This window comes from Schistocerca gregaria, chromosome 4, assembly GCF_023897955.1.
Source record: "Schistocerca gregaria isolate iqSchGreg1 chromosome 4, iqSchGreg1.2, whole genome shotgun sequence".
In the NCBI taxonomy this organism is placed as follows: domain Eukaryota; kingdom Metazoa; phylum Arthropoda; class Insecta; order Orthoptera; family Acrididae; genus Schistocerca; species Schistocerca gregaria.
This window is the reverse complement of record NC_064923.1, coordinates 488603648-488626883: the sequence shown is the minus strand read 5'-3', so window position 1 is coordinate 488626883 and position 23236 is coordinate 488603648. Positions and strand designations below refer to the sequence as shown.

Genomic DNA, 23236 nt, shown 5'->3' with positions numbered 1-23236 from the left:
GAACTAGCACTACAACATGTCCCTAGTTCTTGCCACCCACCTGGCCTTAATTTACGTTAATTTCTTCTGTCTCAGCATTTCTTCATTGTAACTACTCTCTGGTTCACTGTGTCTTCATTTTCTACATGTTTCATAGTATTTCCTGTCTATTTTTCATCACCCCCTTCCCACTTCTGTTATGTACAATGCACTGAAATTTGTTTAACATTTCGAAGATCATTAAAAGAGGATAGCGCTTGTGTTATCTTTTCTATACTCAAAATTGTTTAATATTCAAAGGAATGAGATCCTGATATCATATTTAAATTTTCTTAACATCTTGCAGAGACTAATGTCTCTTTACTTGCTATATCCAAATCATTTAAGTATTTTGAGGAGATAGTTCCTGACCTTTATTGATTACAAGTCATGTCTTGGATTTAAATATGAGGTAAGGCCGGGTTGTAGCTTGCCTTACGTAAAGCAAGTTGCAACAATGGTTGGTTCCAAAATGCTGAGCTTTCATTCATAAAATGGAAGAAACTCCCAGATACAGCACAAGGCAAAATTTGTGTGTGATAAGGCAAGGAACAGTTTCTGTGTGATATCATGTACAAATTATTATTATTGATAAATGTTTGTTCTATGTAAAAAACACTATGAGACAGGAGAACTTCGACTAATCATTCATACCAACTGAAAATCAAATCAAATGAATCTAAATCTTCCACTCAACCCATAGTACTTACGGCACAGAGAACTTAGGTAATGCTTATTGTTGTAAAATCAAACAATAGACGGTCCAGGATGGAATACTAACACTATGGAAAAGACAGATTGCTACTCACCACAAAGAGGAAGACATTGAGCCATGACTCGACGATTACTGATGTAACGTAGCGGTGAAGCAATTTTATTCTTAGGAAACTAAAGCAATATCTTTCAACGTAAACATAATCATGATGTCAGAGAAGTAAGAATGGCAGAAATAGGTTTCACCAGTTTGTTAACATTGTAATTTTACATATGGAGAATAAAAACATGACTTTCCAACTTATCTACATGCTCAAAATAATGATGCACACAAAACTTGTAATTTATATGTTTACATCATTCTCTTCATTTCTGTAAAATGTAGAAAAGTGATGAGGAACTGTGCACCAAGTGCCACCTACTCCAATTTCCCAGTGTAGAGACCATCAACTGCTCGAGAAGTTTCCATTGGTAACTCATATTAACCTCCTATTTGTGGCCCCCTCCTTAATACAACACATTGCAAACACTTGCCAAACACAGCATGCAAGGGGGGATCACATGGATGGCCCCCTATAAACTTCACCAATACGATTTGTTTGTATCACTTGTAGACAATGTCACAAAATCAATTTCCACTTTTTTTAGCATTGTTTTGCTATTTACATTTTCCTTAGCTTGATAACAATGTTGAATGGATAAGTCGTGCTGCCAACTGTCTCACGGAAAAGCTGTGCATGCTGCCATGCTGTTGTACCTCTCCCTCTACTTAGTTCAGCACTCAGGGTCAAACACTTGGAACCATCTAAAATCTTTGTGGAAACTGCTCTTTCATCTGTAAATGGGCAAAGTCATCAAACATAAGTAAATAAAATGTGTAATTGCCTAAAACAATACTAAGAAATTGTCTGAATCTCCTTACTTGGTGGTATTTCCATGTTGTTTGTATCCCCTGTCATTAGTAACTTAATAACACCATTTTCAAACACACTTCTCACAAACACAAGATTCACTGTTTCTATAACTAAGCCAGAGGATGTAAAGTCAAATTTCCATGTAATGGTGCCTTTTGGGCTTCCCTCTGTTAAAATGAGAAAGAAAAAGGGCTAGTTAATGCAGATATGTGAAAAGAGAGAATTTATGCACATTATTACAAATTAAACACACTTTCTCAGAAATATGGAAGGTAACACCATCAGCAATACATGAACCTCATTAATATCAACTGATACACTGACACAATTAAGGTTAATCTGCATACTATGAAAATTCATGAAAAACAGATTCATTGCCAGCAAAAAACACAAATAAGGAACAGAGGTACAACAAAGGAGATGTTATAATGAAACATAAGGCAAACAGAAGACAAAAACTGCAAGTGTGGAATTTCTGCATCCCCAAGTACAGCTCTAAAAGTACATTTATATTTAAGTAATATACAACAACATATTGAAGAAATTAATTGTGCATTTAATGCTGCACCAAATCAAGAGAAATATCCAACTGGGAGAACAGAACACGAATTCTAAAATTTGCACATGGAGCGATGTACTGAAATGCGAGTAAATGTAATAAAGGAAAAAAATGAAGAGGGCAGAATCAAGTACTCAAGAATAAATCAAGATTTCAATTATAGTATGGAAAGTATGTCACAGTAACAATGAAACTTAAATGCAATTGCAGACTCATATTAGTTGACAGTTCCACTATAAACCAAAACATGGCAGTTCTATGTCTAGCTTCAGATTTTCACCTCATGGAAAATTCATCATGTGTGCATGTAAACGTTGATCAATGCCAAAAACAGTCTGCTATTAGTAGTAATGTGTGCCATGGTCATGTCTGAGAAATGCTCTTTAGGGACGATTTGTAAAAATCTGAGGATGACGTGGATAACTATGATTCAGATAAAGATACTATGTTCCTTAACGCAAATGAGATTCAATAGTTGCTATTAATCAGGATGACGTGGATAACTATGATTCAGATAAAGATACTATGTTCCTTAACGCAAATGAGATTCAAAAGTTGCTGTTAATCAGCAAAATGTGAATAATTATTTAAGCAATTAAACACTATTAATTTGTGTTGCTTACCACAATTTATGTGGCTTTGTGTGACAGAGTGATGGCACAAATGTTAGGTGTTATCCTTAACACTATTTACATGCTGTAGTAAGACAAGAATAAAATTAATTTTTATGTTCTGAATCACAGATTACTTTTGGGGTTTTTACGGCTTATTACTGTAAAAAATGGTAATGCGAATCTTAGTATTCTAAATTGAAAGAATTTGGATCTTTCAAATTTGTGAAGTTTCACAGTAATATTTCATTAACTCAACCAACAAATAAACAGTCGTAACTCAACGCTAATCCACGTTAAGTCTCCTCAGTTAGCAAGTTAACATTGTTAAGTTTCCACTTAAGTACTTTTAAGAATATGATTTTGGATAGATTTTACAATTTCAAAATCACGTCACTACTCTAGAAATATTAAAAAAGATGACCTATCTGAATAAAACAAGCACAGTGGATGTACTTGAAGCCTCTTACAAATAAGACTTTATTGAAACTTTACTGCCCTGTTTCTCAAAACAACCAACTTGTCCCTTAAACTTTTGTGTTATAAAGATTCAAAACAAGTACATTCAGCAGTAAAACAGTGTGAATAACTATTTCTTGCAAAAATATGATGATATCATAAACGTATTTAAAAGAGCTTACATGACTTTATAAACCCTATGGCATCAATTAACATAAAATCCATCACAAGTCATTGTTGGCATGTAGTAATATATATTACACTACCAATAATAAAAGTTACCCAGCATTGTCAATCTTCCTTCTATAAAAGATCCAGCTAAAAAATAACTGCACTGATTTTTTAACACATAACCAGCATCGTCCACAACGTCAAATACTATACTGCTGAGTCATGTAACATCTCTTCTTGCCATTTCCACTGCCCACTCCCTGCCGGACCCTCTGTTGGCCCGTGGCCTTCATTTGTGTCAGACAATGTACCTGCTGCCTCTCAAAAAAATGCTTACTGTAGATTAATGTGAATTTTTTTGTGTAACTTGGAACTTTTTTGAAACAAGGATAGAGCAATGCATTCAAGTTTTTTCAGTGGTTTAAGTGGTTCGAAGAGGGATGAGAAGTGAATGAAGGCGAGTCATGTCTTCGACAACACTCTATGTCAACAATGGACAAAAACATTGAAAAATTTGGAGATTTAATATAAAGAGACTGTTGGTTGAGTATGTGAGAAGTTGCCAATATTGTAAGAACTGACAAACAGTTCTGCAGATTTTACATGAATGTTTGCACATGTGGATAGTATGTTCAAAAATGGTGCCAAGAACCTGACACCTGTTACGAGTAGCAGGGATACTATAAGTTGGAACATTCACCCTACTCACCCAATTGTGCTGCATGGGACTTTTTTTCTATTCCCAAAACTGAAATCTGCTCTGTAAGGAACATTATTTGAGAAACTCGAAGCCACGAAAAAAAAGTGATGGAGACCATAAACAAGCTTTCAAAAGATAACTTCGAACACTGATTTGAGCAGTGGAAAACACGCATGGTTTGGGCGTAAGACTCGTGAGGTCTGTTTTGGAGTGAATAATACAAAAGTTGTGGAGAAGTAAAAATAAAGAATGACGTATACCTAAATTGATTATTTTTGGCCAGATATATATTTGCTGTGCCTTACTTCAGTTAGAACACACGATAATAAATAGGCAAAGAAAGTAGAGGCACAAATCCCAAGAAAAATCATTACCAATTGCTTTTCTTTTAAATGTAACTGATTTCAATAGCCTAAAACACAAACACTTACCTGTTCTTGATAAATAGAACATCTTCCAGTCTTTTTCTTCTTTTCGAAAGACTGAATCAAATTGAAACACACCATTCTGCCATCCAGAAATGCAGGACTCCTCAGTGTTAGTACTTCGAAAATATTTGTCCTTTTCACAAGAGTAACTTAACTGAAATCTTTGTGCTGAAATTTCTGCAGCATTTGGAGTCCAAACATATGTAACTTTTTCTGTAACCTCTCCCCTTGCAAGTCTCCAGAGCAGGGAACCTGAGGTGCGCCCCTAAAAATTTAATTTACATCATTTACTTGAAAAACAGCCTCAATATTTTAATATCTGCTATTCTGGTTGTTATCACAGCTAATATTATTAATAAGGTATTACTAAGATTTTCTGTTACATGAGCATCATAAGTTAATTAATTAAAGCTATGTGTTTTGAAAATATTTACTTTCCGCAAGGTGTGATTGGGCATATATGGGGCTTAAACATGTTCAACTGTGAAGCACACATTTCTGTTTGATAAATGAAATACTGCTTGTTCCACATCTACATCTACATCGATGCTCTGCAAGCCACCTTATGGTGTGTGGCGAACAGTACTCTGTGCCACTTTTAATCATTCCCTTTCCCGTTCCACTCATGAATAGAGTGAGGGGAAAACAACTGTCTATATGCCTCCATATGAACCCTAATTTCTCATGTCTTCATCTTCCTGGTCCTTACGCATAAAGTTTGTTGGCGCCTAGAAGCACTTGGCAGTCAGCTTCAAATGCTGATTCTCCACATTTTATCAATATTGTTTCTCGAAAAGAACATTGTTTTCCTTCCAGGGATTCCGATCTGAGTCCTCAATGTATCTCTGTAACACTTGTGTGTTGTTCGAACCAACTGGTAACATAGCTAGCAGCCCGCCTCTGAATTGCTTCAATGTCTTCCTTCAATCCAACCTGGTACTGATCTGAAACACTCGAGTGGTAATCAAGAACAGGTCACACCAGCATCCTACATGTGGTCTAAAAATTTTTTGGGATAACACTACAGACAAAAGGATATTTGCTACTCACCATACAGCAGAGATGCCGAGTTGCAGATAGGTGCAACGAAAAGGCTGTCAGAGAGTGAGCTTGGTCAAAAATACACAACACACACACACACACACACACACACACACACACACAAAACACACCTCACACATGACCAGTTTATGGCTGCTGAGGCCAGACTGTTAGCAGCAGCACATGATGGGAGAAGCAATTGGGTGGTGGGAGTAAGAAAGAGTCTGGGGTGGAATACTCATGGTGGCCAAATGCATTGGCCCAGACTGGGGTCCAAAGTGTTTAGTGCCTGCAGGGAGGCCACAGGGTGGGTAGCAGGAGATTCAACACCATGCACAGCTAGGGTCCATGTAGCAGTTCTTCTGGGTTCTTCCCACCAACGAGTGTGGACCTATATGAACTGAGAAAACGTTTGAGTGCCTCTTATACTGAGTCCTCACCAATGTACTACTTCTTTTGCAAATTGAAAGTGCATATGAGACATTCCACTTCCCCAATCAAATGCGGATAGAGAGATGAACTGCAGGCTGTTGTCAGTTGCCAGAGTACAGGGCAGGCCTTTGATGGAAAAAAATCCGAGTGAGAGTGCACGCCATTGCATTTGCTGTATGGGAACAACAGTTGACAATGTACGGAAACTGAGAGTAAGCATCAATGGCCACTAATGAATGAGCACCCAAGAAGGGGCCCACAGAGTTGAAGTGGACATGCTCCCAAGGCTGTAACGGCTGAGGCCACATTGAATAACACTGCCAGGGAATCACCTGGTGACCTGCACACTTAGAACAAGCAGTTGTTAAATATTCGAATTTCATGATTGATCTAACACTATTAGACACATCAGTGAGCCAGCATCTCCATCCGTGAGATGCCCCGATGACCATGGCGCATGAGGCAAAAAATGTCCCACTGGAGAGTTGTCGGAATGACCATCTGTAGCATTTTCTATAGACAACAGAATAGCACCATCACTGAGTGCGAGTCTCTGTTGTAACATAAAATAGTTGTGGATGAGCTCCAACACATGAGGCTGAGGTCATTCCAGCCATCCTTGCTAAATGTACTGCCACACTTCACAAAGAGCAGGGTCAGAGGGAACAGTTTGAGCAATGCAGCAATTGGTAGTAGGTAATTCATCAACTGTCTATAAAGCTTCCTCATAAAGGTCAAAACAAAGTACTTCATCCTGATCGAAATCAGGGTCAGGTCCCACTGGTAGGAGCGAAACAGCACCCACACTGGAGTGCTGAACCATGAGTCGGAAATGAATCTCATATCCACTGAGAAACAGGGCCCACTGTTGAAGTATATGGGCTGTCTTATCTGACAAATGTGCCGCTGGACTAAGTAATGGCTTTTGATTAGACAGCAAGTAAAACAGAACACCATAAAGAAACACATGAAACTTCTTCATAGCACAAGTAATAGCAAGGGCCACCTCCTCTATTTCCAAGTAATTCTTCATGTATCATTGGGCACCTTTGATGCCAAAGCAATGGGTTGCTCCAAATCCATATGCACTACATTGAGACAAGAAGACTCCACGAAGTATGTGAGGTGCCCTTGCAATCACAAGCCATCACCCCATTTGACATGTGACCCTTTGGGGCAGTATGCAAACCAGCTTTCAACATCCAAAATGTGCGGTCGCAGGCTGGTGTCCAATCAAATGATCCACTCTTCTTATGCAGCTGATTTAAGGGCTGTGGAACAGTAGCCCTTACAGCAGGAACTTTATAATGTGATTTCACCTAAGAATGCTTGGAGTTCCTTCAGTAGGGTGCAAGATAGCCTTAACAGCCACAACGTGACTGTTGGTGGGCTGACTCCCCCGACGAGAAATGGCATGTCCCAAATATCTTACAGGTGTTGGAAGAAACATGACATATCCAAAAATTCTCAGTTCTGAAATATACCATTATTGTCTGCTTGCCAATTTCATCATAAGTTCATCCACGTGAGGGAAGTCATACATATTGACCACTGATTGAGAATTAACCGTCACCTGCAAATCACCGCAAAGACGTAGCTTGCTCATTGATTTCTTGTTAATATCTAATGGTAACATTTAAATTGTGAGTGTTGTTTTGTTACTACTCAATCTAAATAATCTTACTTGGACTCCATGGTTCGGAATGCTATCATTAGGTCTGTCCTCGATAAGGAGGTCCGTCAACAGGCATTGCAGTTTGAAGACCCTCCCTCTTTTGAAGAAGTACTTAAGATAGCACAAGCATGCTACTTTTCAAGAAAAGGAATCTCCTGCCAATTATAAATGAATGAGATTGGCACCACAATGCTTCAAGCTGTCAGATGATCCAGTTCTTCCTTTACTTGAACAAGAAGTGCAAGCAGCACTGACCTGGCAAAAAAAAGAGCTAGGTCTCACCATGGATTTGAGAGTGATGTGTGGCACTTAATCTGTGACTTTGCCAAGCCCCGGCAAAAATGAGGCAGAATACATCTTGCACAAGGCACCCAACTCCTGACAGGGCACAAGATCAGGCACTAAATTGGCTACTGTAAATCCAAATGGTGTAAAAACATGTGAGCCCAACAAATTTTCCATAAATGCACTGTCTACTACAAGAAATGTCACTGGTCAGACCACTGTCTTGTGAGCAGTCTTTGTTGTAAATTGTTCAAGAAGAGAAATCTCCTGCCAGTAATAACTGACAAGACAGCACAAAGTAGCCAACAGCGGAGGGGAACCAATGCATAGATAATAGAACTCAGAAGTAATGATGCTGCACCCATATCTACGAGGGTTGTTTTTTAAGTAAGGGCCGTTCGCGCGTATAGTCCCGTAGTTTACGCAGACGCCGCAACAAGCCACCGCACCACTTGCCAGCATCCTTCCCGTTCACACTGATGCAAGTTGCAGCTCTGTAGCTGACGTGTACGTATCGCTGTGCTACTTTATAATGTTTACGATTATTGAATCGCCAGCCGCGTGTGAGATACGGTCAGTGATATGTTTTTTGACCGCGAGAAGCCTATCAGCTGCATAAATTCATCGTCAGTTAACAGAAGTTTATGGCTTGAATGCAATGAGTGAAGGTAAAGTGCGTCAATGGGTTAGAGAGTTTAAAAATGGCCGTCAAAACGTCCATGACGAAGAACGGTCAGGCCGGCCCTCTGTGATCACTGATGATTTGGTGGCTGCAGTCGAAACAAAGATTTGTGAGGACAGAAGATTCACAATTTCCACTCTTTCTTTGGAATTTCCACATGTTTCAAGATCGGTTTTGTACAAAATTGTGTCTGAAAACCTAAACTTTAAGAAACTGTGTTCTCGGTGGGTACCCAGACTCCTCACAGAGGACCACAAAGGGAAGAGATTTGCCACTTCATTGGACTTTTTGATTCGTTACGAGGAAGAAGGGGATGACATGTTGAGTCAAATTGTCACTGGAGATGAAACATGAGTATCCCATATCACTCCCGAAAGCAAGTGACAATCGATGGAATGCCGACACACAACCTCACCCGTCAAGGTCAAAGCCAAACAGACGCTGTAAAAGTGCAAGATTATGGCAACTGTGTTCTGGGACCAGCACTGTGTTTTGCTTGTGGACTTCATGCCACGAGGAACGACAATCAACTCAGACGCCTACTTGTGCATCTCTAAAGAAGCTCCGCAGAGCAATTCAAAACAAAAGGCGGAGCATGCGACAAAAGGAGTTTTGCTCCTGCACGATAATGCTAGGCGTCACACCTCTCAAAAGACTCAGGATTTGATTGATTCTTTTGGCTGGGAAGTTTTGGACCATGCACCATACAGCCCCGACCTTGCTCCTAGCGATTTTCAGCTTCTTGTGTGAAACACCATCTTGGCGGGCAGCGCTTCAGTGACAACGATGAAGTGAAAGCAGCCGTGAACTCTTGGCCGTCGGAACAAGCGGCCGAATTCTTTGAAGAGGGAATTAAAAACTTCGTTGTATGGTATGACAAGTGCTTAAATAAACAAGGCAACTATGTAGAAAAATGGGTAAAAGTGTGTAGAATCAGAAAATAAAAGTTTTTTTACAAAAGTACTTGTATCTTTTTTAAAAAATAAAAACGGTCATTACTTAAAAAACAACCCTTGTACTTGTAATCTTAAGAGCATACTGTTGATACACATATTACTGAATGGTTTTATTACAAAAAGTTGCAATATCATCCCTTGACTTGCTAAAAACATTGATGCCCATAGCTTAAAATGTTGAAGTCAAAGCAGGAGCTGACCAAGCATTGCATACCATAGCAATATGGCCTTTTTATTCTACAGAGATGGCAAGTAGCCCAATGCTGAGGACAGGCCAGCCAGTCATGTTGAAGAAGACAAGTAGGCAGGGGGTTGTGGTAAGTTGTCCACGTTGGATATGTATTGTCATGACTTCCACTTTCGAAAGCATGCTAGATTGTGTGTGGCAACTGTCAGATAAGTGGACAGAGGCCACGTTTGCCCAGAGCCTAACTGGCAACCTGTGCCACAGTTCCTGTACTATTTTAAGTACTACTTCTAAAGAGGTGATCTTCAAACTGCAATGCCTGTTGATGGACCTCCTTATTGAAGACAGACCTAATGATAGCATTCCGAGCCATGGAGCCCACATAAAATTCTTTAGATCGAGTAGTAAAAAGCAACACTTATGACTTAAATCTTGCAACTCTCCCACTCAATTTCCAATATGATAGTGCTTTAATTGAGTCTGTTACCTATAATGCCAAGAAGAATTTCTCACACGTTTTCAAGTCCTCGGCCACTCTGCCATAGGCAGATAAAGATGGCATGTAGGCTAGCGAATTTTGAGATTATGTTACCAGTCCTATAAACATTCTCACCAACATGTTCACGCGTTCCTGCAGCTGAACCCAAAAACTCTGAAAGACAGCCTCTGAGGTTGCCTCTCTTGATTTAGTAATTTATTGAACATATGTGAATAGCAAACCTTACCCATCATCACTTGTGTAGTAACACACACAAATGAGTACGCCAACAGTATGCAATATGGACATGTTGAGTAAATCATCCCTTTACCTAGGGTGGAACTTCAATAGTGGCAACACTGATGTGGAGGCACTATGCAATGGAATCTACTATTGTCGCTGATAGTACATGTTGAGATACCTACCTGACCTCTGAGCAAATGAAATAATCCATCCCACATCACCCGCGTGCGCACAATCAAGGGAAACACAGTCACTTGGGAGCGAGCAGTCTAACGTAACAGTGTCACTACGTTTTTGAAACAGGAACAACTCAATTGCACCAGGATTGAATGTGTCAGATGTCATACAGCACGACAGTGTCATGAAGGTCTTCAAGAGGCATGTGGGGAATCGACATTGCCATACAGAACAGTGGCACATTGGGTAAAAGCCTTTAAAAAAAGGTCAGCAAACTGTAACAGTCATGCATCGGGCAGGTCGTCCTAACATCTCTGAAGTAGTAGTGAACGCTGATGCCGCGTCAGTGGACAGTGATCGGTGCCATACGATTCGTGAGCTCGCCCACGAAATCAGATTAGTGCATACAACTGTGCTTCGCATCCTGAAGGAACGCCTGAGCATGCAAAAAATTGCATCATGATGGGTTCCACAAGACTTGACAGAAATGCAGAAATGGATGCGTTACAACACTGCTCAGACGCACTTGGAGTGCTATGAGCATGAAGGAGAGGCTTTCTTGTGCTGTACCTTAACATTGGATGAAACATGGGCCACATCGTATGAGTCAAAACTAAAATGTCAATCCAACAAATGGCATCTTATGAGTCACCACGAAAGTTGAAAGTGTGTCAGAGCCCCAGTATGGTGAAAGTTGGGTTGGTTCTTGTGTATGACTGTGATGGTGTTATCCTGATGCATTAATTCTCCATGGCAGACTGCCAATGCACAGTATTACTGCATTTTGGAGCATCACCTGCGACCAGCTTTGCGAAAGAAGTGGTGACACTTTCTGCACAACCCACCCATCATTTTGCACGACAATGCGCGGGTGCATACAGCCCAAGCTGTGGCTGCTCTGTTCAGTCAGTGGGACTGGCAAGTACTGTACCATCCACCATACTCCCTGCACTTAAGTCCTTATGACTTTGATTTGATTCTGAAGATGAAGGAACTACTTCGTGGCATTCACTTCAGAACTTTTCCAGAGATTTGACATGCAGTAGACTGCTCCATTCATACCATCAACAGGCTCTGCTAACTGTATACTATGCCTTCCACATTGCTGGTAATGGGTTCTACACAATGTGAGTGACTACTTTGAGGACAGTAATAGGTGCAAACATGTAACTCTTTTGTATCGGTTGTGAATAAACAGTTACCACTATTTAAGTTCCAATCTTCATACATAGCAAAGTCGGTACTAGTGAGACATACAGTATTCTGCAAGCGGAGTGAATTTAACGGGAGTATAAACCACTGCAGGAAGAGAGAAGCCACTCTGCTCTAGGATTATATAGAATGACATGTGACAGATTTTCAAGTGGTGGTGCTCGGTGGCACCTGCGTGAGCTGCCTCCCAGCGGCCAAATTTAGGCACCTTGAAGCACTGCTGACTAGTTGAATTAACACAGCACCGGCACAATCAAGGTTGTAGCTGTGGGTTACCACAGTTACATTATTATTAAATATTTTAAACAAAAGCATTTGATTTTAAGCATTTGATTTTAAATAATGAGTTGTTATGGAAAACTTGTTGTATGTATAGGCATATTTTGCCCTCTTTCCTCCACTGAAAAAGCTCATTTCAATTCAAAAGATAGTTTTCAATAAATATCAAAAACCAAGTGGTTCATTGTTTTCATATCAGGCTTTGTGGCATTAGGTCCTGGATGCAATCTCTCAGAAAATCTTTTGCTTCACTGCAAAATAAAGGTGGTTTTGACTTCCAATGTTAGGAATGTCAGGCATGATTTCTAAAAAGGATACCAAATCAAAAATTCAAATCACATGACAACAGCTCATAGACTAAACACAAATCAAGTAAAATGATATGAAAAGACATAGATAACATGAAGCAATTTTAATTATTAGCTCAGTCTGGAGCAATCTAGCAGGTGTATCAAGTGCTGGAAAATCCACCTCTGGCTGTTAAAGAGTGGTGAATTCAAAAGAATTATATAACAATATCTTTAAAGGCCTTAACCGCCTAATTCAAACTTGCTCAGGGAATGCAATTATCTTCATTAAAAGTTATCTGTTTCTGATTCATCTCCTGAGTTATACAATTATTTTGAGAAAACTTCAAATTTGTGTGCAATTTTAAGTCTGTTGTCCGTTTCTGTACCATCTACCACATTAATTGAAGAAATGTGGCCTGCACCCAACGAAACTACCTGTTTTTGTTTTATAATCCGTTTTGTGACACCTGTTTCTTGATCAAATTTTCTTTGCATCCTTTCACATATTCTCAAATAGTTTTATTCAATTCAGGAAACTCTAACATGTCATGTATGGGAACACATGGGAAGTTTCCCATTGTGTAAATGTGTCCTCTTTTCATCCTATTTTCTCTTTAAAAGCTACTATTATCATTTTCTAATTGTTTTCACTGCTATTTATAAGTTTCTATAACTCTTCATAGAGGTCTTCTATGAGGTGTGATTGGAAAGTTTAAAGAATGGGCTTGCAATTGTACAATTGTGGTACTTACATGCTACTGTGATGCATCTCCTTCAAAATAATCCCCTTCTGATTGAACACACCGACTCCAACGATGTTTCCACTTTTGGAAACATTCCTGGAAATTTTATTCCTGAAATGTGTTAAGGACGCTCTCTGTATTTGCCTGAATGTCTTCAATCGAATCAAATTGCTTCCCTTTTGGTGAAAATTGCACAGGGGCCAAATCAGGGGAATATGGCAGTTGTGGAAGCACAGGAATTCAAAGGAATTACATAACAATGATGGAGAAGGCACAATGAGCTGGACCATTGTCATGGTGTAGCACCCAACTCCTGTCTTTCCACAATGCAGGCCTTTTCTTCCACACCTTTCCACACAAACACTCAAGGACACATTTGTAGTACTCCTGGTTAAGTGTCTGTCCTCCGCTGGTAAATTCATGATGCACAATACTGGTAGAATTAAAAAAAAATCACCCGTATTATCTTCACCTTCGACCAACTTTGCCGTGCTTTTTCCATTCATGGTGAACCTGGAGTCTTCCATTGCGAAGACTGCACTTTGGTTTCAGGATTATATCCATATACCCACAATTTGTCACCAGTAATTACCCTATTTAACAAATCTGGGTCATTTTTAGTCCAATTAATCATTTCTTGGCACACTTCAAGTCAGTATTGTCTTTGGTCATTTGACAACACTTTCGGAATGAATTTTGTGGACACTCGATGCATGTTCAGATATTCAGTTAAAATTGACTGAACTGCATATAAACTTAAATTAAATTCTTCAGTCATCTCCCTAAGTGTAAGTCTATGATCAGAGTGCACTAAGTCGCAAACTTTCACAACATTTTCATTCATTTTTTGGTGGAAGGACGGCCAGACCATGGTTCATCTTCAAATGATTCGCGGCCATTTTTAAATCTGTTGAGCCAGACAAAATCATTTGACTGGCTCACACAATTATCTCCAAAAGCTGTCTCAGAAGCTGATTTCCCGGTTTTAAAACAAAATGTCACATAAACTTGTTGCTGCATTTTTACATCCATTTTCAGGCAGACAGAATCCGCCAACAAGCCCTAACAGACCCGCACTCAACCAGCTGCCACAATGCCACAATGAACTGAATAAAGGAAACACAGTGTCCTGTCAGAGGGCATTCAAGGACAAGGCAGTGACTCACTCCCCTCCCTCCGTGGACCTGCCCGCCAAACCAGTAAGCAGTAGTGGATCCATTCTTAAAACTTTTCGATCACACCTCGTATATCTTCATTAGATGTTTGTGCATACACTTAAATGATTTCCATGGAATATGTTTCATATTTTCAAAACAAGTCTGGCTATTCTCTCTCAAATTTCTTCAATATCTGTAAGCTTGTCTTTAATTTCCTTGTTTACAACACCATTTAAATCTGGCTTTTCCCCGTGTTATGTTCCTTACACTACATAATATGCTCTGATTTTAATTCTTTTTGGTCTTCTTTATTTGGCACACTTCTAATAACCCTACAAAATCTTATTTCGCTGTTTATTTAACTTCCACTCCAACACCACTAACCTATTTTTGAATTCTAATCTGCAATTTATTCTTCATAAATAAGAACAACAATAGAAGCATTTGGGGCTCTAAAGGCCGTGTTATTGTCTATTTAATCAAACTGCATGTAACTAACTGTGAGCAAAGGAGGAGATGGACATGTCCAAAGCCTGAAGCTATGAGTTTCCTCAGTCAGCTACTCGCAGAAAATTTTTACCCAGGAACTTTAATGGCACTGGAGGGCATTCAATGACCCTACCTACAGTACACAAGACTGCCAGGGCTGGAATAGTTTGATGAAATATTCCAAAAGGGCTTTACCTCAGCACAGCTATGCTCAAAGCAGTCTCTGTTAAGGCCTTTGTTTTTCTAAATCTCAAAGCATGAGATAAACAAGTTCAGTTCACATGCTGATCACATTCCTGAGCTAGATGAGGGGTAGCTGACAAGTTCCCAAAACTGTCTTTATTCACACTGATGAACATACGTAGTTCATTCACAGGTCACTTCCTCCTACTGAATAAAGGTTATCCCACATTTGTATATCTATGTTGTATTCCAAGCTAAAGAGATACCGTCAGTCACTCATCAAGTTTGTGCTTTGAAACAGATAAAACTTGCCTTAATATATTCTATCATACATATCAACACAAAGGCAGCTATTTTCTCTAACATCATATTTACTCTTTTGATTGGACCCACCTGAATTCCATCTTCCCTTTCACATTCCCTTTTTGGATGACCCATGTCCATCTGCATTATATGCGGTATAATAGTACATTCTTACTATGTTAACCTTCCTTTTTCACATGTACAATCACCCAGAGTTCAGTTGTTATGACCCCCACAATCGAAGTTCCAAAGCACATGTTTCCATAATCTCTAGCACACAACACTCAAAGTTTACAGTGATGTAACAGTCTAGTACTGGATGATCTCTCTCAAGTACTCATTATCAGATGTCAACCTATAGCACAGATAATTTAAGAAATATTATGGACACTATTTGTCTCACTCAAAAAATTCAATGTCAGCACAAAAAGCAAACTGTACACCTCTTTGTAAATATATTCGGTAACCGTTATATAACACTGAAAAATTAACACTTCCTCATGAAAAGGATCACAAAGAGACCAGCTTTGCTTAAAATAATAATAATAATAATAATAATAACAAGAAAATTAATAAATGGAAAAAACTGTTCAAAAACTAAGAGATGAAGCAGATACCAGTTTAAAAGGACTTAATATGTAATTTGAAAGCACAGATGGTGAGAGATTAACTGACTAAAGGCCCATCCTGATTTTGGGGTGGATACTACAATCCATTACATATGGTTCTACAGCTGAACAGTGAAGAAAGTAGTAGACATCATATCAAATATATTTCATGTATTCAAAATAATTCATTTAACTTCATATGTACTTTATCTTTAGTTACAAACTTTCAGCAACAATCACTGTTTCCAATATTCCCTTAGAAACTTTCCGTAGAATTAAGGAAAGGTAATCCCCCTCCCAGAGCAGTTCAATGCACGGAGCACAGAAACACATAACAGAAAACAACATTCACACTAGCTTTAGAGCACTAGCTCTTGGTCTAGCAATATTACTGACATTCACACACAGAACCGCACGGATGTCCAAATGCACTTGCCATGGCAAGAGTAATTTAGTGTGTATCTATTTCTCATGTACGAGCACAAATTTTAATACATTGCATGAACTCACCTCATATGCTGCATCAGTCTGCTTTGGAGGTGTTAGAAATTCCACAAGTTCTTTTAACATTCGCTTCTTGAGGTACTCTTTTCTTGCCAATGACAAACCACGTTGTCTTTTTTCTCTTATAGCAAACATAATATCTAAGAGCTGCTGCTCAGAGCACAAATTTCTGCGCCTTAATACTGCATTGAAATTGCAAGTATAGCGCCAAGTGACATCTTGTACATCATCATAAGAAAATGCAATCACATATGAAAGATTTTTCTTCCAACCTACTTCATACATTAAAGGTTTATCATACGCATTTTCACAAGGATCACAATGTATCCATCTTTGTTGACTTACAGAGAACACCTAAAACAGATCAATTAATTAGTCATTTTGTCTTTTGAAGAAAAGCAGATAATATTAGAACACTAATTGTGATATCGACTGTCTATTTTCAGACAATTTAGCACTAGAATTGTAAAATTGGCAAAACATGATTTTGGAATTTTGTCTCCCTACACAAAAAATATTTTTTTAATAAAACTCAGAAATTGAGAGACATACATATTTTCAATAGAAACTGCACTGTATAAATCACAGACCTATACCTACACTCATTGCTTTTATTTCTCACTGAATACTTAGAACTGCAACAGCAGTCATTCTGGCTGCATAACATTTATTTGCACATCTATGCACCCTGAGTGGACTGAAAACACTTACTTGCATTGCAGATGATGTGACATGATGCATTGATGTGTGCGATGTTTTTCAGTTGTTATTGTGTCTCACAAAATCTAAAGTGCTCAACTGTTAGAATGTATGATAGAGATATCGAAAGTGGCTCGTAAGTGGCCAGACAAGGAAGTAATGGAATATTTAAAACACCTGTAGCAAGTTTAACAGAGAGGGTATGAAGATAATGAAATTGGAAGACAAGTAGAAACTAGAATTTATTATTATATTCAAGACAATGTTGAATCAAGAGAAAGTAAATGTGATGCATCCAAAAAAGTTACACAAATGGCTGTTACAACAGTAAGAGAAACCCCTCCATCAATACCAGTATTTCTTGCAGGAAGGAATGTAGCAGAGGGAGACAGTGATGAAAAGGTAGCTGAACCATTTTTTGAATGCTGAGGGTACATTCATTATCAGTTATGTGAAGTCTACAGGCCACAGTGTTTGGATGTCAAAAATGTGCAAAAATTGGTCACAAAGTTCAAGAAAGGAGGTATAGATGCCCACAAATAGTGCTCTGGTTGGCTTTTGGCTTCGGTCAAAACAACTGGGCAGCTGTTGCATGACCAGAAGGTGATGGTAGCCTAGGTCAAGACATGATGGAAACAGAAACCGTGGCCTGGGTCAGGGCCCACTGGCAGGTGACAGCAAGCTACGATCCTCAAACAAATGGAGTGTTAGAGAGGTCTCATCAAACACTAACTGAGATGGTGTGATTGTATGTAAATACAGCCCAGATAAGCTGGGAAAGTTGAATTCCATTCATAGTTTTTATGTATAATACAACATGACATAGAATGACAGGTTACAAGCCACATGGATTGTTCTTTGGAAGAATATGTAACATTCCAGGGATACTACAGAAATATCAAGATGGTGTGAGGTATAATCTTGATGATTATGTGACAGAGCTACAGGAACACATTAAAGAAATGCACCAATGTGCAAGAACACAGAATGCAGAATGTAAGATAAAAAAATATGTAATATTATGATGGGACCCAGAAGCCAAAGTGATTCCGTTGTGGGGATAAGGTTCTATTGTTTGGTGAGAGCTTATGAGGACGTAAAACGTAAGTTAGATAAGCAATGGCGAGGTTCATACATGGTGATACAAACAAAGGTGACTAATTGATAATTTATCTGGTAATAAATATGCAACCACGGTTTTTTTTCTTTTTTTTCTTTTTTTTTAAAAAAAAACCATGAACATGTTTTTGAGCCACTGCAGGCTCATCATCAGTTGGAGGTGTAACAAGAACATTATGTTGTGGATCAAGTGTAGCTAGATGCAGTGCTGGTGAGTGTACTGCCTTGTGATATCCATATCTGATCGCTTCTTATAACAGAAATTATTAAACATTGTGCACAAATTGCACAGTATTTAGCTACACTTGGTTTTACACCGCTTCACAGAAAGTAAACATGTGATGGTCCACAACATAATGTTCTTGTAACACCTCCATCTGATGATGACCCTGCAGTGGCTCGAAAACATATCCATGGTTGAAAAAAATCATAAAAAAGGACTGGTTGCATATTTATTACCAGATAAATTGTCAATTTAAATCACAGTCGCAGTTTGTCATCCACAATGGATATACAGGAAAAAAAGGGGGACTAATGTTGTAATCTGTCTCAGACAAAATAAATATTTTGCATTTCATGCAAACAGACTGCAGGAATTTTTCTAATTCCTGATGTCAGCATCTTACTGTTACATCAATGTTATCCTACTGCTCACTGGGGTTGAGCACTCCAGGCAAGAACTGTACACGCAGGTAACGAAGTTCCAGTTGTATGTATTATGATAATGTGGACCAAGTGAAAATTTACAATGTAATGTGGTAAATTGTGTTATTTTAATTTAATGGAACTGAGGTTCTCACAAGGTGAGCAGTTGGATATTGTAAAGACAAGTTGGCATTATTGAATATGAGTGCAACAGAATGTAACAGTGCCGAACTTGCTTTAAAATGGAATGTAGGAAAAATAGAAAAGTCATTGGGCCTGACTAGGCAATTGGCATGGCATGAATCCCATGCAAAGAAACAAGGAATCTTAAACTTCATGGGCGAGGTCCATAAAATTCTGTTTAGAACACTAGACAAAGATGACACCACATACTTCAATAGATGTCTTAGAAGGAGAACAGAAACAGCTGCTCCAACTTTTGAAGGAACAAGTGACAACAGCTGAAGAAACCTTGACTTTTTTTATTCAAATGGTAGGCTCCATAGCCACAAATGAGGAAATTATCATGCATGGAATGAAGCAATTAAGCTGGCACATCATAGAATTTGAGAACATTATTGGCAAACAGTTTCAGAGAGTAGTAATTTTGATCACAGTTACCGAACAGCTGATACAACTGATGGACATTTTCAATGGGCTAGAATGGGAAAACGACTGTCAACAATGCTCAGAAAGGTATTCTGGAACTGCATCTGGTCAGTCCATTACACGTCACGAAGATCTAGAACTAATAACAAAGGACATCAAAAACAAGCAGTTCCCTGTCGACATTAAGGTACACAGAATGATTGATCTGGATGTTGTTGCTGGTGGAAACATCTTAAGTTATGTGTTAAATATCCCACTAGCAGAGAACGATGTGTATAAAATACTACCATTACTCTCAAAAGTGGACAGAATGTGACATCTATCTACACATATTGCCCCAAAGAAAGAGCTATTGCTAACTGATGATGCAAAATGTCAGTATGCAAAGTTAAATAACAAGCAGTTACAGAAGGACTGTGTGCAAAAGATAATAGTGTTAAATGAAAGTCTGTGGACACCATTAAGTAATAATGAATGTCTATTGGTAGTCCCAGTAGATAAACGCATTACAGTCATCTGGCATGACATAAATCACATTGATATCATGCTCTGAGGCACAGGGAAGATACAACTTTTAAGTAAACGTTGTGGGGTACATGGCTCAGATGGTGATACAGTCTGAACATATAATATGAACAAATGTTCCCAGTAGTGATATAGTGCCAAACTTAAACACGGAAATAGATTGCTGCATAGTGAATAATGAGAGGAAGAATATAAGTGAACTTAAAGTTGGAACTTCCATTACAACTAGCCATTAGCCATTGAGATGATCTAACAGCTGAATGACATAAGTTGGATGAGCTACAAAGTGAGACTGAATACCAGGAGAGAAGTGCCTTCAGCGACATCTCGTTAAGTCATTTCTCTTTCTTGAGTCTAATAGGCTCTGGTGTAGTAATTATAGTAATATTATGTTGAATATATAGATATTGTAAATGTTGCTGAGACTGTTTTAAATGTGTGTGCAAAATAATAGATAATGATTGTTTCACTAAAATATGTGTTAGAAACATTATAATAAATCAGTGCCCAGAGAGGCATAGAGTCACGTACCATCCTGCAAGAAAGACTTCTAGAGACAGTGAAGTGCCTGCTAAAAATGTTGGAAGTGGTGTTTATCAAAGTGTTAAGACAAAAATGGACAAATGCTGGTGAACAATAACACTGGTAGAAAATGTGAAAAACTAGTGCAAAGTGTTTTCTCTTTTAAGTACTGAAATTGTAATTATGTTATGAAGTGTACACCAATGAGTCAAATGTAATTCATTGCAAAGTTGACTGTAAAATAGTATACATACCAATGTAGCAGAAAAGAGAATTGGTAGGGTAATACAAAATGTCTCATATTGTAATATAAAATGTATCTGATTTCAGGTATTAGAATATGTAACAATGATATTCAATGTGAAATGTAAAAATATAAATGTTTCTCTTACAGTAAAAGATTGATTTATACGTATTTCTGTTGTGGACAGCTGTAAAGCAGTTGTGTGTGTCTTTTGAACATTACTGTGTAAAACAAATGTGTGTGTTACCCCATTAATTGAATAAAATTTGTGAAAAACCTCATACAAAAATGAGTAGTTGCTGAGGACACCACCTAAAAATTTTTCCCTATAGGTGGAAGGTGTCACATGTTTAAAAAATACAATGCCTGAAAGGCAACAGAACAGCAGCCAGAACAAATAAATTTCCTAGAAAGTACTCGAAGTACAAAGGAAATGGCACAGGAAGGGCGCTGGTTTGGGCATTAGTCAGAAATATTACATACACTCACGAAGTATCACATGAGTTCACATGTAGAGCTTTGAGGCATAGCAGTCCATTGCAGTGACCATATATGGTCATACGAGGCTCCGCAGGGTGGTGTCGGGAAGCACGAAACGTGGAAGGGGCGACACAGCCTACCGCACAGATAAAAGGCAGGGGCAGAGTAGCCCACAAGAGAGTTAAGTACAGACAGTGGTCCAAGAGCGACATCAGTGTAGGTCAGGCTGGCTGTACTCAAGCTCATACTTAGCCACTTTTGTTATCAGGAGAACTTTATGCAAGTCATTATCCAATTCTTGCACAGAAGAACAATTGAAGATTGTAGTTCTTCAAGTACCGCAAAAGGGGTTCTCAAAGCTGTTTCATCATGACATCAGGATGAGCAGATTTGATATTCCAAAGAGATGTGACCTACTCCTATAACACGTGGCATGATAACTATACACTAATTCCATGACCTAACCCCACATCTGACACCAGAAAAAGATATCCCTATGTTGTATCCAACAAGCGGTGTAGACGCTCAGTGACAATGGAGACTGGAAAAGGTCCATCCAGTCAGCTAATGAGGAGATGACTATGTGGAAGTATGAAAGAGTTATGTAACTCAGTCAGGAAATAAATGAACAAGGATAAAACTTGAATAATTACAATCTTCAATTGCTTGTCTGAGGAAGAATTGGATAGTGCATTGAATGAGAGTAAACTGCTTCCAATTGCAAAATCCCAGTGAGAGAGGTACATGGCTACCAGAGCAAATACTACAATTCCAGGCCCCAGGCCTGACCTACAAAGACGACCCTCTTGGATCGCTGTCTGTACTGAACACTTTCATGGGCTATGCCGCCCCTGCCTTTCATCTGTGCAGCAGGCTGCATTGCCCCTTTCACACTGGCACTTCTGGACACCACTCTTGTGACCATATATGGTTACTGTTAACACACTGTCATGCTTCGTGGCTCTCCACATGGGCCCATGTGATACCTGGTGAGTCTATGTCAAATTTCTGGTCAATGTCCAAACCAATGCTCTTCCTATGGTGTCTGCTTTGTAATCTAAGTACTTTCTAGAAAACTTATTCATTCTGGTGGCTGTTTAGTTGCCTTTAGGCACTGTATTTTTTAATTATGCAACAAACCTGAGATTCCAATGGGCATCATACTCAGAATATTAAGAGATTCCAACACTGTTTCAGAACAAATGGACTGCTACTGAACAGGTTGTAAAGAATTTGAATCACACTGAAAAAAGTACATGCTTCATGACACCTCACAGCTGCATGGACACCACAAAAGGGTATAACAAACACACATTGCTAGAGGATTTCACTGAAGAAAATGTGTCTGAGCTCCTTCATAAGACCAGTTAATATTATTTCAGTTATCATAAACTTGTCTGTGTCAGTCACTAATTGGAACTGAATGTTTCAAAAGTGTCGACCAAATTAAATGTGCAATAGTAACTCTCAGTTTCTGATTACAATCCATGAATTCCAAAACCCGATCATTTATTTCATATTTATCGAGTTCCTTCTTGAAGTAAATATAACATAGGATAAATGATGTTTGTTCAATATGTTATGAGTTGGGAATTGCATCAACAAAAATTGAATACTTCTCATTTCCTCTCAGTTTTAAGATGGCACCCCTGACATGATAGGCTTGACTAGAAACAAGGCACCCCTGACATGATGGGCATAACTGTAAATAAATTTATTCTGAGTATCACTTGACAGATGTGCACTTTTAAAAGCATTCCAGACCTTGCTAATGTATTTTGCAAGAATTGGATCATAGTGGCTCAAGAGCTCTAATATCCTGAGGAAATTTTCATTATTTACATCTCCAATTTTGTGAGCTGAACCTCCAAAGTCCAAGCCTCTTTGACCAAGAA

The 23236-nt window shown here is 38.7% G+C and overlaps 1 protein-coding gene across 2 annotated transcripts in view; it reads right to left on the bottom strand.

The window, feature by feature from the left end:
* Window positions 1-862: 862 nt before the first annotated feature.
* Window positions 863-23236, bottom strand: part of LOC126365785 (peptide-N(4)-(N-acetyl-beta-glucosaminyl)asparagine amidase) — a 53079-nt gene continuing 30705 nt past the window's right edge. For both annotated transcript variants that reach the window (XM_050008360.1, XM_050008361.1), the window contains exons 5-8: window positions 16505-16852; window positions 4578-4839; window positions 1655-1813; window positions 863-1567 (exon numbers count right to left, since the gene is read on the bottom strand). In XM_050008360.1, the coding sequence (XP_049864317.1) occupies window positions 1395-1567; window positions 1655-1813; window positions 4578-4839; window positions 16505-16852 (942 nt within the window). In that variant the 3' untranslated portion in view covers window positions 863-1394. The remainder of the gene's footprint in view (window positions 1568-1654; window positions 1814-4577; window positions 4840-16504; window positions 16853-23236) is intronic.